The 16,124-nt window shown below is 44.9% G+C and overlaps 1 protein-coding gene across 1 annotated transcript in view; it reads right to left on the bottom strand.

Annotated features, from left to right (window-relative positions):
* IPO11 (importin 11) overlaps positions 1-16,124 on the bottom strand; it is a 153,777-nt gene that overhangs the window by 71,431 nt on the left and 66,222 nt on the right. Inside the window, exons 16-20 of the mRNA XM_053300790.1 lie at positions 14,356-14,482; positions 7,903-7,936; positions 7,723-7,763; positions 2,685-2,801; positions 1,694-1,807 (exon numbers count right to left, since the gene is read on the bottom strand). Coding sequence (XP_053156765.1) covers positions 1,694-1,807; positions 2,685-2,801; positions 7,723-7,763; positions 7,903-7,936; positions 14,356-14,482 — 433 coding nt within the window. The remainder of the gene's footprint in view (positions 1-1,693; positions 1,808-2,684; positions 2,802-7,722; positions 7,764-7,902; positions 7,937-14,355; positions 14,483-16,124) is intronic.

Here is a 16,124-nt window from a genome sequence, read left to right as displayed (position 1 = left end):
ACACTTGGGAGCGATTATGTCTACTGCCCCGGTGAGATTGCTGTTCTAGTTCTCCACCAGGCATCAACAGGATTGCTGCCAGAGCTAACACTAAATCCCTCCAAGGGTTCTTGGAACCCTATTGGATCCAATAACCTTCTCAGGAAGAACATCTTAATAGGCTCCTCACCCCTATGAAGGTGGGAAATGATTGTGAGTCCAACCTTAACCAGATGGTGGTCTGTCCATGACAATGGGGAAATCACAGGAGTCCCCACCCACGGAATACCACCCTCATCAGAGTGAAAGACCATATCAAGTATGTGACCAGCAACGAGCTTCAGTCCCAAGACCACTTGGGACAGGCCCATACTTGTCATGCCCGCAATGAGCTCCTGAGCTGCCCTGGACAGATTGGTACGGAAGTGAACATTGAAGTCCCCCACTACCACAAGCCTGGGGGACTCCAACACCAAGCCCAAGCCCAAGTCTGTCAGCTCAGTTAGGGACGCTGTTGGGCAGCAAGATGATCGGTACACCAATAGAAGCCCCAGTCTATCCCTGGTCCCCAAACTTAAGTACACACATTCAATATGGTCAGACACTTCAACAGGGATCCTGGTAAAGGAGATGTTATTCTTATAGGCCACAGTCACTCCACCTCCCCGCCCACAGCCCCTCACCTGCTCCTCAACAGAGTATCCTGGAGGAAGAAGCTGGGACCAGCCTCCCACAACCAGGTCTCTGTGATGTATACCAGGTCGGCCCTTTCATCCAAAATCAAATTATGGACCGTTTCTGACTTGTTCTGGACCGACCTGGCATTACAAATGAGCAAGGTAAAGCTCCGTGGGTGGCTGGCACCGCTCCCAGAGAGCAAAGAGCTTGCAGGACAGCTGGAAGGGGAAACAGCTAGGAGATTTCTGACCATAATCAGTGGATACATCCCATCTTCCCATCTCCAGACAAACCTAGACACATTATAAAACAGTCTCACCCAAGACTTACTTAAAACAGAAGTCGGTATGTTAAATACCCACCCACTTACCCACCACTACCCCACACAAGGTTCCTGGCCCTTGCCTTCATTATACCCTAAAGTGGCTTCCCCAAAGGGGCAACCCTTTGGTGGCGGCACCGCTGGTGGGGAGCCCACTACCACCATCCCTTTATAGGCCCAGAGATGGCTACTCTGGGCAGATGGCATACAGGGGCTGCTGAGTCACCCCAGCCCTGAATCCTGCACAGAGCAGCCACAGCCAGAGCCCACAGGTCAAGCCGGGGCTGGCAGGTGGTCACTCCCACTTCCTCTCCTGCAGGCAGGCACACAACAGCAGCAATAGAGAGCCAAAAACACAGTGTCTCTCTCACCCTGGGGGCCATCTGGGAAGCAGGTGGTCTCTCCCTCTGCTGCAGTCTGCTTCTGGCAGACTGAGGTCACCAGAGGCTTCTCTTTATAGGCCCAGAGGTGGCTACTCTGGGCAGATGGTATGCAAGGACTGCTGAGTCACCTCTGGGCCCCAATCCTGCACAGACTCCCCACAGAGCAGCCAGAGCCCATAGTCCCACAGGTCAAGCAGGGGCTGGCAGGTGGTCTCACCCTCTTCCTCTACTGCAGGCAGGCACATAGCAGCAACAGCAACAGACCGCCAACAACACAATACTGGACGAACTAACAATAGGAATGAGAAAAGAGAAGATTCTGGGATTTTACCTGTACAAGATGAATTAAGGTAGTAAGAATAGCACATCTCAACATATTGTGTTCTTCACTTTGTTTCCAAAGGAGTGGTAAATACTGAACCAAACATCCCACATAAGGCCGTATCTGTAATTACAGTCAAAGTGATACAATTCTAATAGACTAATGCATTTGTTCTCAAATTAAACAAATTTTCAGCTCTGCATATCCTCACTGTCTGAGATGTGGTGATATGGCATAGGGCCTTTGCAATGATACCAAAATTGTGAAACTCCCTCTCTAGGGAGATCCACTTGACTCCAACTCTGCAAGTGTTTAGGCTCAGGCAGTGGTTTCCAACCAGGGTTCCTCTAGATGTTGCTGAACTACAACTCCCATCATTCCCAGCTACAATTTGTTGGGAACTACTGGGCTAAGGCTTTTTTTGGAGTGTCCTCACAGTTTTTATTTAAGTAAGAGATTACCTGCCTTTCAGACCCAAGGGTCTGAAGCCACTGTTTAATTTTGTTCACTGTTTTTCCAGATTTGCTGACATTGTATTTTTAGATTATTTGAATTTTATTTGTATTTCATTCAACTGTTGTTAGCTACCTTGATTTCCCCCCCCCCTAATTGAAAAGGGAGCCTAAAAATATATTGAAGAATGGAAATGGGCATAAAACATAGAAAATACACTAATTCCTGTTTGCCTGTTCAGGGCAAACAATGTCAGAGAAAATATTTTTGATACTTTGTAGGCCTGTTGTAGAGTGTCGAAGTTAAAGACTGTCAGTAATAGCTTACTAATTTATATTATATACTCAAGATGCTAAAAAGATAAAGAATATTATCCAATTATATTATCCATTTTCCAACAGAACAAATACTTAAAGGAAACAAAAGTACATAGATATTGCAAACAGACAAACCTGTTTTCCAGTTTTATATTACAACAGTTTTAAGACTTGTGCTCCTCTGAATGTAGCATACAATAGAGATTTCATTCTTCAGGTTATCGAGTTACCTGCACATTGACTCTTTCTATCACGCAAGAAAGAACATGAAGAACATGCATCTTTGTGTCACATTCTCTAACTTCTTGAAGAAGTTGAAAGAGCAGGGTAAACATAGATTCCAGATACTGCAAGAGAAACAATATTCATTTGGATTATTAAGGACATCAGAAGGACTGATCAGTCAATTATTCTATAGACCTGCAACAAAAGATCTTGTCAAGCACAAGCCTGTACAGTATTAATTCTTCCCTCATGAACCAGACCCAGCTAACTGGGCAAAGAGGAACCTTTCAAAGTGGTGATTCTCTTTATATTGAGTTAAGTTAAGTTAAGTTAAGTTAAGTTAAGTTAAGTTAAGTTTATTTATTTGTTCAATTTTTAGAGCGCCCTTACAAAATAGCTCAGGCCGGTTCACAAACATCATAAAACAGTTAAACTCCATCAATGACCGGGCATAAAAATTTTTAAAATAAAATAAAGCAGCTAAAAAATAAAACAATTCAAAACCTTCTAAAAACCCGATACATTAAAGACCCTTTAAAACAATTTAAGAGCACTGGAAGGCCAGGCAGAACAGGTAGGTCTTTAAGGCTCTCCTAAATTCAAATAAAGAATTCAAATTACGGATGTCTGAAGGGAGTGCATTCCACAGTACAGGAGCGGCTACAGAGAAGGCCCGCCTCTGGGTCACCACTAGACGAGCCGGAGGCAACTGGAGCTGGACCTCCTCAGATAATCTTAGCGTGTGGTGGGGATGAGACCAGGGGCGTAATGACTGGGGGGGCAGGCAGGGCACGTGCCCTGGGCGCCACTTTGGTGGGTCACGTGGGGGGCGCCAAAGAGTGCCACGACCCCCCGATCCCCCCTGGATCGCACGGTGGCGGTGGGCGGCGGTGGATCGTCATCGTGTGCCCTGATCATGGCTTGTGGCGGATCGCGCGGCGGTGGGAGTGAGCGCGGCGGTTCGCTGAGTGCAGCAGAGTGACGCTGAGGCCTGCTGTCTGGCCCAGCATCGCTTCCCAACTGCGAGGCATGCCTGCGCATTTCATTCTATGAACTGCGCAGGCGCGCCTGTGCAGTTGGGAAGCGACACCGGGCCAGACGGCAGGCCTCGGCGTCACTCTGCTGCACTCGGCGATCCGCCGCCGCCCGCCGCCATTTTCCCCAGCTATGCCATTGGATGAGACTGAAGAAGGCGCTTTCTAAGGTAACCTGGACCTAAGCTGTTCAGGGCTTTAAAGGTAATAACCAGCACTTTGTATTTTGCTCGGAAACATATCGGCAGCCAGTGAAGCTGTTTCAAAACAGGCATAATATAGTCTCTCCGAGATGCCCCAGAGACCAGCCTCACTGCCACACTTTGAACTAACTGAAGTTTCCGAACTACGTACAAAGGCAGCCCCACGTACAGCGCATTACAGTAGTTAAGCCTGGAGATTACCAGTTGGTGCACCACTGTTCTGAGGTCATCCTCCTTTAGGAATGGACGCAGCTGTCGAATCAGCCGAAGCTGATAAAAAGCACTCCTGGCCACAGCCTCCACCTGAGATACCAGAGTGAAGCCTGGATCCAGGAGTACTCTCAAGCTGCATACCTGCTCCTTCTGGGGGACTAGGGGTGTGTCTGAACCGGTCTGGAGGCCATTCTAAAGGCCTCCGAACTTCCAGACCGGTTCGGACTTGGCCGGTCCGGGTCCGGATGGGGGGGTCTTCCTTTAAGGGTGGGAGGGCTTGCTTACCCCTCCCACCTCTTTGCCCCCTCCAGCGCCCGTATTCTATTGTATAATTGGGGCGCTGGAAACCAGCCACCCTCCCGCCCCCCTCCCTCCCCCTGCCGCCCCCCCGAGTGCTCACCACATTGTTTGCCAAAAAAAGAGGAGCTCGCGAACAGAGCTCCTCTCTTGTCAAAGTCTCAGGCCCAACTGGGGCCTTGGCCGCGCGAGCACGCGCGATAGGACTCCGGATCTAATGGAACTTTTGCCGGAGGCCCGGTCTACCCGCCGGGAAGAGGCCGGGTAGACCGGGCCTCCGGCAAAAGTTCCATTAGATCCGGAGTCCTATTGCGCGTGCGCGCGCGCCCAAGGCCCCAGTTGGGTCTGAGACTTTGGCAAGAGAGGAGCTCTGTTCGCGAGCTCCTCTCTTTTTTTGGCAAACAATGTGGTGAGCACTTGGGGGGGCGGGAGTAGCTTTCCTTTGCCCCTAATCCGCTCGCGGGGGGGGGGGGGCGGAGGCAGCTGGGGCGGCTGGTTTCCAGCGCCCCAATTATACAATAGAATACGGGCGCTGGAGGGAGCAAAGAGGCGGGAGGGGTAAGCAAGCCCTCCCCGCCCTAAAACGAAGGCCCCCCTTCAGTGACGGTCCGGACTGCTCCGGACCATGCACATCCCTATGGGGGAGTGTAACCCCACCCAGCACAGGGAGATCTAACTCATCCCTCAGATTCTGAGCCCCTACAATGAGCATCTCCGTCTTGTTTGGATTCAGCTTCAATTTGTTATCCCTCATCTAGCCCATTATTGCCTGTAGGCAGGCATTTAGGGAATGAACACCATTTCCTGATGAAGCAGATGAAAGAGAGAAGTAGATTTGGGTGTCATCAGCATACTGATAACACCCAGCACCAAACCTCCTGATGACCTCACCTAGCAGTTTCATGTAAATATTGAAAAGCATTGGTGACAGAATGGAGCCCTGAGGGACTCCATATAATAGCTCCTGTTTTGAAGAGGAACTGTCACCAAGCTCCACCATCTGGAATCTGCCCGAGAGATAGGAACGGAACCACTGCAAAGCAGTGCCTCCTATCCCCAACTCTGCCAGGCGACCCAGAAGGATACCATGGTCGATGGTATTGAATGCCGCCGAGAGATCCAAGAGAACCAGCAGAGTCACACTCCCTCTGTCGATTCCCTGGTATAGGTCATCCATCAGGCCGACCAAGGCTGTCTCAATCCCATAGCCAGCTCTAAAGCCAGTTTGAAATGGGTCTAGATAATCAGTTTCCTCCAAAACCGCTTGGAGCTGGTTGGCCACCAGCCTCTCGATCACCTTGCCTAACCAAGGGAGATTAGTGATTGGCCTATAACTATCCATTGCCGAGGGATCTAGGGAAGGCTTCTTACGAAATGGTCTAATTAAAGTTAAGTTAGTTGGTTTAGTTGTATTATTTGTACACCGCCCCAAACTTTCATCTTTTGGCAGTTCACAGCAAAAGAAATTGAAACTTTAAAACAATTTAAAACCACAGGTCTAGTTAAAGATTGGGTGAATAAATTTGTCTGTAAAGATTTGTTTAAAGTTGTCAGAGATGGGTAGGCTCTTATTTCAGCAGGGAGTACATTCCAGAGTCTCGGGATGGCAACAGAGAAGGCCTGGCCCTCTGTAGCCATCAGAAGAGATAATGGCAACTGCAGGCGAACCTCTTCAGATGATGACAAAGGGCGATGGGGCTCATAGTGAATAAGATGTTATCTTAAATACTCTGGGCCTAAACCGTTTAGTGCTTTATAGGTTATAACCAGCACCTTGTATTTTGCCCAGAAACATATTGGCAGCCAATGTAGTCCTTTTAATCTAGAGTAATATGGTCTCTTCGAGATGACCCAGAGACCAACCTGGCTGCTGCATTCTGTACCAACTGCAGTTTCTGGACTATGTATAAAGGCAGCCCCACATAGAGTGCATTGCAGTAGTCAGGTCTGGAGGTTACCAGCATATGTACCACTGTTCTAAGGCCATTTATCTCAAGAAATGGAAGCAGCTGTCATACCAGAAAGCACTTCTATCCACTGCCTCAACCTGAGACACCAAAGAGAGGTTTGGATCTAGAAGCACTCCCAGACTGTGTAACTGTTCTTTCTGGGGAAGTGTGACCCCATCCAGAACGGGCAGATCAAAATTGTCTCCTGGAGTTCCAACTCTGTACAATAAGTACAATAAGATTCAGTCTCAGTGTGTTATCCCTCATCCAGCCCATCACTGCCTCCAGTCATTTAGGGAGATTATTCCTTCTCTGGATGATGCTGACAGGGAGAAATTGATTCACATGTCACCTGTATACTGACAACACATGCACCAAACCTCCTGATCTCTCCCAGAGGCTTCATGTAGATGTTAAACAACATTGGAGACAATATGGAGCCCTGGGGTACGCCATATAAAAGTTCACATTTTGAACAACAGCGCTCTCCAAGTGACACCATCTGGAATCTGCCCGATTCCAGACGGTGTCGCTTGGATACTTTAGCAGGGGGAGGGCAACTGACCCTGTCCAACCCCAGCACAGAATACCTCCAGAGGCTGTTGCTGGTGTCAACCATATATTTCTTTTTAGACTATGAGCCCTTTAGGGAAAAGAAACCACCTTCTCCTAATTATTCTTATTCTTTTTCTATGTACCACTTTGAGAACTTTTTTTTGGTTGAAAAGTGATATATAAATAAATCTTATCCAAATCTTCCTTTCCCATCATCTCCACAACAGCACACAGTTCCTTCCTGTTGCTATGCCCTGTGTAAGGTTTTCAGCCCAAATTCCCCTTTGAGAAGAAAGCTTATACCCAGGCCTAGTGACAGCCCTGCCAAGCACGCATCATAATGACAATCGCACCAATCAATATTAGTACCATGTTCAATTATATATGAATGAGGTGCATGTTTTAGAGAGTCTATAACTGACTTAAGATTCTTGATTTCTATTCCTATTTTTTTAAAAAAAACCAATGATGATTCATTTTCAAGGCAATGGTCAACAGCAAGCAAGGTATAAAGGGACTTCGGATTTCACCTATTAAATCCTAAGCACACTGAAATGAGGGATTGCTTAAAATGAAATGATTTGGCTTGCTTTCAAATTATGTACTCCGGGGGGGGGGGGATATGCCTGTTGACCGTTGCAGTATGAACACTTCAAGCATAACAAAATCCAAATAATGGAATATTTTCATTCCAGTTCAAAAAGAGAGCTAACATTTTAAAGTTAAAATGCTCCTTCATACTCCTGTCCTTCATCTGAACAATTCACTATGACTTTACAAAAAAATACTTACTGGTAAGAACTGATCAGTCCTAAACTCGAAGTCATCCACAGGTAAAACTCAGTTAAGAAAAACTGAAATATCTGTTTCTCCAAGGTTGTTTAATGAATATTTTTAGAAAGGTATAACTAAAATCAAAATAAATTTAGTGATTGAGCAATATCAGAATATTTTAAACAAGGAAAAGGATATTCAGTTTCAGAGTTGTAGCTGTCTCAATACGGACCTGAAAGGAAAGAATTGAATCAAAGTGTCATGTTGCCCAGCATGTTATAGCTATAAAACATTTTCAGAAGAAAAATATGATATATACTCTCAACATGCCTACATATCGCAGTGTATATATTCCTCTTTGGATTTATTTTTCTCATGCACACATACTCTGGAGAATCAGATAATTCAGAGTTTTTAATTAGAATATGATTCAGTTTCAGCATCTTACATTGAAGAATGTGTGTGGACCAATTTTTGTTCTAGGATTCCTTAAACATCTTCCCAAATGACTCTCTTTTAACTCTATTCCCAAGTTGCTCCAAAGGTTTATATGTGTGTGTGTGTGTGTGTGTGTGTGTGTGTGTGTGTATCACGCAAGTTTCAAAGTTGGGGAGGGGAGGGCAGGGCAGGATGCATTTGAATATTATCATTTTTGTTTGGTACTGATGATACTTTGGCTGAGAAGAGATAGAAAAAATTAATATTGTGCAATAAGTCTATGGTGGAAATTATTTAGTGTAACATGACTTTGCTTCAGACTGATATGGCTTGCAGTTGTACACCTTATCTTTTTTATTAAAATTGTACTCCTTTACAAGACTTTTCTTTCTGCTGTTTGAACTGGCTGCTAGTCAGAACTACCAATTCAGCTGTTGTAAACTACACTATCACTAAACCTTATAACTTAAATTTCATAAAATAACATGATCTGAGCAGATCTTGAAATGAAGATACTTCCTCCAAGTAAAAAAATATACAGAGCAAATATCCATTGTTTCCTTCAAGACAAGCCAATTAGGAAAACCATGTGTAAAGCTTTAGATTGGTGTTTCTCAGCTGCCGGTCTGCAGACCAGTGCCAGTCCGTGTTGGACCATGAGGAATTAACCCCCTCCCCCAACAATTTCAAGCCAGTGGGGGCCGCTGCTGCTGGAAGCTCTCTGGAGCTCATTTCTAGGCAGGCAGCCCTCGCTGCTGGAATAACGTTCATTTCACTTCCCCAAAACGAACATAATCCCAGCAGCGAGGGCTGGCTGCCTGCATAGAAATGAGCTCTGGGGAGCTCACCTGGGCTCTGTGGATCCTGGGCTTCACCCCTTTTGCGTATGATGTCATGTGCAAAGGGGACAGTGTCCAGGACCCATGGTGCCTAGGTGAGCTCCCCAGAGCTCATTTCTAGGCAGGCAGGCAGCCCTCGCTGCTGGGATTATGTTCATTTTGAGGAAGCGAAATGAACTTTATCCCAGCAGTGAGGGATGTCTGCCTAGAAATGAGCTCCAAAGAGTTCCCAGCAGCAGCAGTCCCCACTGGACTGAAATTGTTTTGGGGGTGCCTGGGGGTGGGGTGGGCCAACTCATTTACTAACTGCTGGTCCAGGAAACTGCACACAAAGAATGTACCAGTCCTTGACTCCAAAAATATTGAGAAACACTGCTTTAGATAATCCATATCGATAGAGGAACTGATGCAAAATGTTTATAGTTACAAGATCATGCAGAAGTCAAAAACTTGACAAAAGAAGGGTGACTAATCTAGCTTTGTTGATATACACATACAAATACATAAAGGCTCCTAAATACACCATCTGTCTGACCCAGAAAAAGGAAAGGTCTGTACCCATATGTGTAAGTCCATATATTAAATACAGACTGATTTGTAGCTGCTTAAGTGTGTGACGTACTTGTAATTTATGTACTGATATTTTCATTATATTGCATATAAATAATCTCTATTATTTATAGCTCTGTCCTCTCCCTTGTGTTTACTAGCTTTGGTAGGCTGTGTACTAATCAAGCAGGGAAATCCTTGCATCTGATGAGCAGATAACCCAGTTTCCCTGGGGGTGGCAAAGACTAATACAAAAACCTACATCCCAACTAGCAAGGGGAATGCTTCACTTCCACTCTCAGGGAAATATTTTCAGGAGGCACAGGGAGCCGCATTAAGTAAGGGGGGAATCACCAAACATCACCTTTCCCTCTCTGTGCATGTGGAAGCATTCCTTACTTAGTTTGGATGTAGGCAACTGTAGGCACAAGGATAGATCTCTCAGAACCAAAGGAGGGAGAAAAACAGGTTGCTCACCTGTAACTATTGATCTGGTAGAGATTCATCGATATCCATAAGAATGGGTAATGCGTCTGTGCAGGACCTTTGCGGTAGCATGCTGCAGCTCATCAAGGTGACTGAATGCCGCCCCCACAGCTACAGCATGCTATTTAAAGGCGAGCCAGGTGCCTTATTCTTCAGTTCTTGGATGACCTCCGTGGAGGACGATCATCCGGAATCAGGTGAGTTCATCATCGAAGACAATGAGTTCATCATCGAAGACAATGATAGCTTGCACACTCAATACACACATGGCGTAGCACTACTGCAGAGGGGTGGTCCAGGAAGGTCTTATGGATATCGACACGTCTCTACCAGATCAATAGTTACAGGTGAGCAACCTGTTTATCTGAATTGAGATCCATCAGAATGGGTATTTAGCTAGCTCCCTAAGGAGGAGGGTGCAGTAGTAGCTATTACATAGGAACATAGGAAGCTGCTGTATACTGAGTCAGACCATAGGTCCATCTCACTCAGTATTGTCTCTGCAGACTGGCAGCGGCTTCTCCAAGGTTTCAGGCAGGAATCTCTCTCAGCCCTATCTTGGAGATGCCAGGGAAGGAACTTGGAGCCTAGATGCTCTTCCCAGAGCGGCTCCATCCCCTTAGGGGAATATCTTACAGCGCTCACACTTCTAGTCTCCCTTTCATATGCAACCAGGGAAGATCCTGCTTAGCTTAAGGCAGGGATTCTCAAACTTGGGTCCTCAGGTGTTATTGGACTTCAACTCCCATAATCCCCAGGCTCAGTGGCCTTTGGTTGGGGATTATGGGAGTTGAAGTCCAATAACACCTGAGGACCCAAGTTTGAGAATCACTGGCTTAAGGGGACAAGTCATGCTTGCTACCACAAGACCAACTCTCTTCCCGAAATGGGAATTAACATTTCCTACATAGGAAGCTACCATATACTGAGTCAGACCATTGGTCTATCTAGCTCAGTATTGTCTTCACAGACTGGCAGTGGCTTCTCCAAGCTTGCAGGCAGGAATCTCTCTCAGCCCTATCTTGGAGATGCTGCCAGGGAGGGAACTTGCAACCTTCTGCTCTGCCCAGAGCGGCTCCATCCCCTGAAGGGAATATCTTACAGCGCTCACACTTCTAGTCTCCCTTTCATATGCAATCAGGGCAGATCCTGCTTAGCTTAAGGGGATAAGTCATGCTTGCTACCACAAGACCAGCTCTCTTTCCATTTGTATTGGGAAGAGCTATTGTAACACCTGCTTCAAAACGCTTCTCCTGAAGCTCGCCTCGGCAGAAGAGCACACATCTATGGCGTAATACTTGACGAAAGGTAACTCAGTGGACCATGCTGCTGCTTTACAGATGTCCATGAAGGTTACCCGACAGATGTGCAGCTGCTGAAGTACAGGCACAGGTAGAGTGGGCCTTGATTGCCTCAGGTGGTTGAACATTCTGTGTCTTGTGTGTTAGCAGGATAAGCTCAGTTAGCCATCTGGACATTCTTTATCTGGAAAAACGGAAGCCTCTTACGGAGCCTTTGAATGCTACAAACAGACGTGGGTGGACCTGAAGTTCTTGGTGTGATCCAGATAATATAAAAGAGCCCTCCACACATCCAAAGAGTGCACTGCACATTTTAAAGGGTTAGATGGGTCCCCTAAGGAGAACAATGTCCTGGTTGAGGTGGAAGTTGGACACCACCTTGGGTAGAACCTCCAGGTCCAATATGCATTAGCACGTTATCCAGATAAATCCTGGTGTATCGAGAATCTATCCACAAAGCTGTCCATTCACTTACAAGTTTAGTTGTAGTTATAGGCAGTAAGAAGACAGTTTTCAAGGTTACTAGTTATGGAGGCAGAACCCATAGGTTCAAATGGATGCTCTATCAAAGCTGAAAGGACCAAGGATATGCTCCATGGTTTGATGGGTGTGCGAGCAGATGGATACAATTTATAAGGCCTTTCAGGAAAGCTTTACACTCTGGGTGTGGAAAGAGAGTCTTTCCATCATAGCCTGGATGTTTTGACAATAGTGCTGCTAGATGCACCTTTAGAGACACATTAGCCAACCCTTGCAATATTAGGTCAGTCAGGAAGAGGAGCACATCCCTGACTGTGGCCTGGTCAGGTTGAAAACCATGCCTCCTTGCATACATTTTGAAGTATAGACATTTGCCGCTGTAATTACGTGATAAGCCTTCATTTCTTCATTAGGCGAAACATGCGTGGCCGGAGATACATTGTTAGGAGGATTGGCTAAATCCTCTGATACATCAGGGTCGGACTCAAAGTCTGAAGAGCAGTGATGTTCAGAAGGTGAGTATGTAGGTGATGGTGGTACATATATCCGGGTTTCAACTGTGACCTTTTCCTGTGGTGTTGAAACAGGTGTGGTCTGAGACCCCCATATCAGTGCCTTTGAACATAGTCTGAATAATCAAATTCACCAAAAAACTAGATGAACTCACACGAAGAACTTTACCGACAAGGAGCAATAGCCTGAGGACTTAACACAATGGTGGTCGGAAAAGAACTGAAGAACAAGGCACCTGACCTGCCTTTAAATAACACGCTGTAGGCATGGGGGCAGAGCTCGGTCGCCTTGACGAGCTGCAGCATGCTACTGCGAGGGTCCTGCGCAGGCACATTACCCATTTTTATGGATCCTGAAGGATCATTTTTATAGATCCGAAGGATCAATAGCTCCAGGGAAACAAATCAAGCCATGGTTCAAAGAACACAGGTTCACCATGGAGGTGGTGGTAGTGGAAACAGTTGTGTTGTTGAAGGAAAGAATGGGATGGTACATAGGCAAAGCAGGATGCCTAATCATTCCTAATCAAGAAACAGTAGAAGCTTCAGTCAGGCTCTGATTAGCATTCAGCATGGGTACCCAATAGAGACTGGGTGGAAGAAGTATCCTAGGAAGGAGTGCTACACTTTAGTTTTTCACAATCATTCTGAAGTCTCCTTTTCTCCCTAGGCTAGAAAAACTGAAGGGATTCTCTACCTTGAATACATTCAACTCTTGTTCTGTTCCAAGATCCAGCCCCTGATATATTAACAAGAACATATTTTCTAAAACATGAAAGTAATAATACTGCTGTATTCCACACTGATTTTGACACCACAGTCAGGAATTCATTTCTAAGAGAAATGCTGATGCCTGTTCCCTGAACTATCCAATTGGTTAAGCGAGGAAAGAAATACACTATGTACAAACCTAAAGCTTTTACTACTGGGGGTCAAAGCATTAAAATAAGTTTCAGGGTGGAGCCCTGCCTCACATTTAGCCATGAGCACAGCTCAATAAGGATGATGACAATTTGGAAGTAATCCAGAGAGAATTATTAAGAGTGATAAAAAGTCTCTGGCTTCTAGAAGACAAACGGAAGGAAGGGACTGAGTTTGCCCAGGAGAGAACAAGAAAGTCTGTGTGCCAAAATAGCAACTGTCACAGCTGCCCAGCAGAGAAACGCAGTGTTCTGCTATGGCAACAGGAAGAGAAACTTGAGCGTACGAAATGTATTTTCAAGACATACCTGTCAATTAATGTGATATCTCATGTACTGCAGATATGTGCAGTGACATATAATTCTCTCAAAAAAAAATGCCCAATACTGAGCTTAAGTAAAGGACTATTGTAATCTCCAAAAGAACATTCATCCTGATCTAGATTTAGCTAGTTTTGGGTGCTTCTCAGTTGCATAGATAATCAAAGATTACAGATCTCCACTGAAACCCTTCTGAAACATAAGGGTATTTGAGCATAAGAATTTGAGCAAAAGCACATACTGAGGTTGTACAGACATATGTAATGTCAGCCTTGATTTGATATTACAGTATGTATACAAGTATCAAGTATCTTTGGGTTTGCATTCTCCTCCTTCCTTGATGTGCCACAATACCTACTTTTGGTTCTCAGCAAGCCACAGCTTACCATTTTATCCAAACAGAGCAAACTATTATTTATTATGTGCATTTGTTCCATTTATATTGGTTTTAAATGACTGTAATTTGATTCTATTTTAATATGTTGTCGTAAGCCACTTTGAATACATGCCGGAAAAATAGAAAACAAATATTTTAAATATATAAACAAATGGTTACGCAAACCATAGTTTGCCTGGTTCTGGCAAAACAAATTATAGTCTGCAAGAACTAGGAAATAAAAGGTATGAAAATGAGATAAGAACTGCAGTACATAGTTGGGAAGAAGAAAAAGGAGCAAGTGACCCTGAGGCTGCTCTCCATGGCTTGGCATCATATCTGAACATCCCCACAGTCTGCAAACTGATAGAGAAAGGCTAGGTGTCTTAAAAATACATACAAAACGTTTATATTTTAAAAGTTACATACCACCAAGTCTTGGTCTTGAAGCAAATTACGGATTGCTTCATACAACAAAGGCCGCAAGTCAGACTTGAATTTCACAGAAATCCACTGCCCTATCAGCCAGATTACTCGCCGACGTATTGGTTTATACCTTTAAAAAGGAAGGAAAAATATTATCTGAGGACAGGGTTATTAAAATCGTGTTGAATTAAACTGTATAATGTTCAGTGTCCACCCCGATTTCCAGTAAGGGCATAATGTCTACGAACTGGGTCGAAATTCTCCCACTGAAACAAGAAAAGTTGAGATCCTAATCATTAGAAGTGATCTGTGCATTGTTCAGATTCAGTGTTATTTGAATAGTTAATCATAAATGTAGTAGGAGACAAAATTTTAATATCTCAAAAAATACATGCCTAATGTTTATGAAATTGTCTCAGTGTTTTCATTCTAGAGCTTTTATTTTTTTTCTTTGAAACTGATCACTAATAAAGTTGGAGGAAATTATGCAGTTCAAATGCGTTGAAGTTTCCAGGAACTGCAGAAAAGAAATGCACAGAATCTGTACAACAAAGACTGTGTATGGAATATTTATGTCATTCTCTTTCCTATCAACATCAGCTGCCCTTCTCCCCCACACACACTCCATTCAGTTTGGGAATACTACAGAAGAAATGTTCTACAGATCTGTTTCTATGGATAACAACCCAAGAGCCTCCAGAATTATTGCAAGGATAAAACTGGTTATTTAAACATAAAACATTCATTCATTCATTCATTCATTCATTATTTGATTTATATACCGCCCTTCCAAAATGGCTCAGGGCGGTTTACAACAGAATAAGAACAAGTAAAACCAGTTAAGAATTAAAATCATAACTATAAAAACAGAATAAAACCAATTAAAACATTCAATCAGCTAAAAACCCTGGAGAACCAGGGCAAACAAATTAAAAACCCTGAAAGGCCAGGCCAAACAGATGGGTTTTAAAGGCTCTCTTGAAGGAAAGTAAGGAGTTAAGATTACGAATTTCTGCTGGGAGTGCATTCCACAACCTGGGAGCAGCAACAGAGAAGGCCCGCCTTTGAGTCGCCACCAAACAAACCGGTGGTAACTGGAGACGGACCTCCTCAGATGACCTTAACTTATGGTGGGGATCATGTAAAAGAAGGCGCTCTCTAAGATATCTCGGGCCCAAGCCGTTCAGGGCTTTAAAGGTAACCAGCACTTTGTATTTTGCCCGGAAACATATTGGCAGCCAGTGTAACTGTTTCAAAACAGGCATCATATGGTCTATCCGGTTTGCCCCAGAGACCAATCTGGCTGCCACATTCTGAACTAACTGAAGTTTCCGGACTATGTACAAAGGCAGCCCCACGTAGAGCGCATTGCAATAGTCAAGCTGGGAGGATACCAGCTGATGCACCAGTTTTGAGGTCATCCTCTTCAAGGAATGGGAGCATCTGTCGAATCAGCCGAAGCTGATAGAAAGCACTCCTGGCCATGGCCTCCACCTGAGATACCAGGGTGAGGCCTGGGTCCAGGAGTACTTCCAAGCTGCGCACCTGCTCCTTCTGGGGGAGTGTAACCCCATCCAGCACAAGAAGATCTAACTCACCCCTCAGATTCTGAGCCCCCACAATGAGCACCTCTGTCTTGCTTGGATTCAGCTTCAATTTGTTATCCCTCATGCAGCCCATTACTGCCTGTAGGCCGGCATTTAGAGAATGAGTGCCATTTCCTGAAGATGGAAAGGAGAAGTAGATTTGGGTGTCATCAGCATACTGATAAC

This window comes from Hemicordylus capensis, chromosome 2, assembly GCF_027244095.1.
Source record: "Hemicordylus capensis ecotype Gifberg chromosome 2, rHemCap1.1.pri, whole genome shotgun sequence".
Classification (NCBI taxonomy): domain Eukaryota; kingdom Metazoa; phylum Chordata; class Lepidosauria; order Squamata; family Cordylidae; genus Hemicordylus; species Hemicordylus capensis.
The sequence above is the reverse complement of the archived record's forward strand: the minus strand, read 5'-3'. Positions and strand labels throughout refer to the sequence as shown.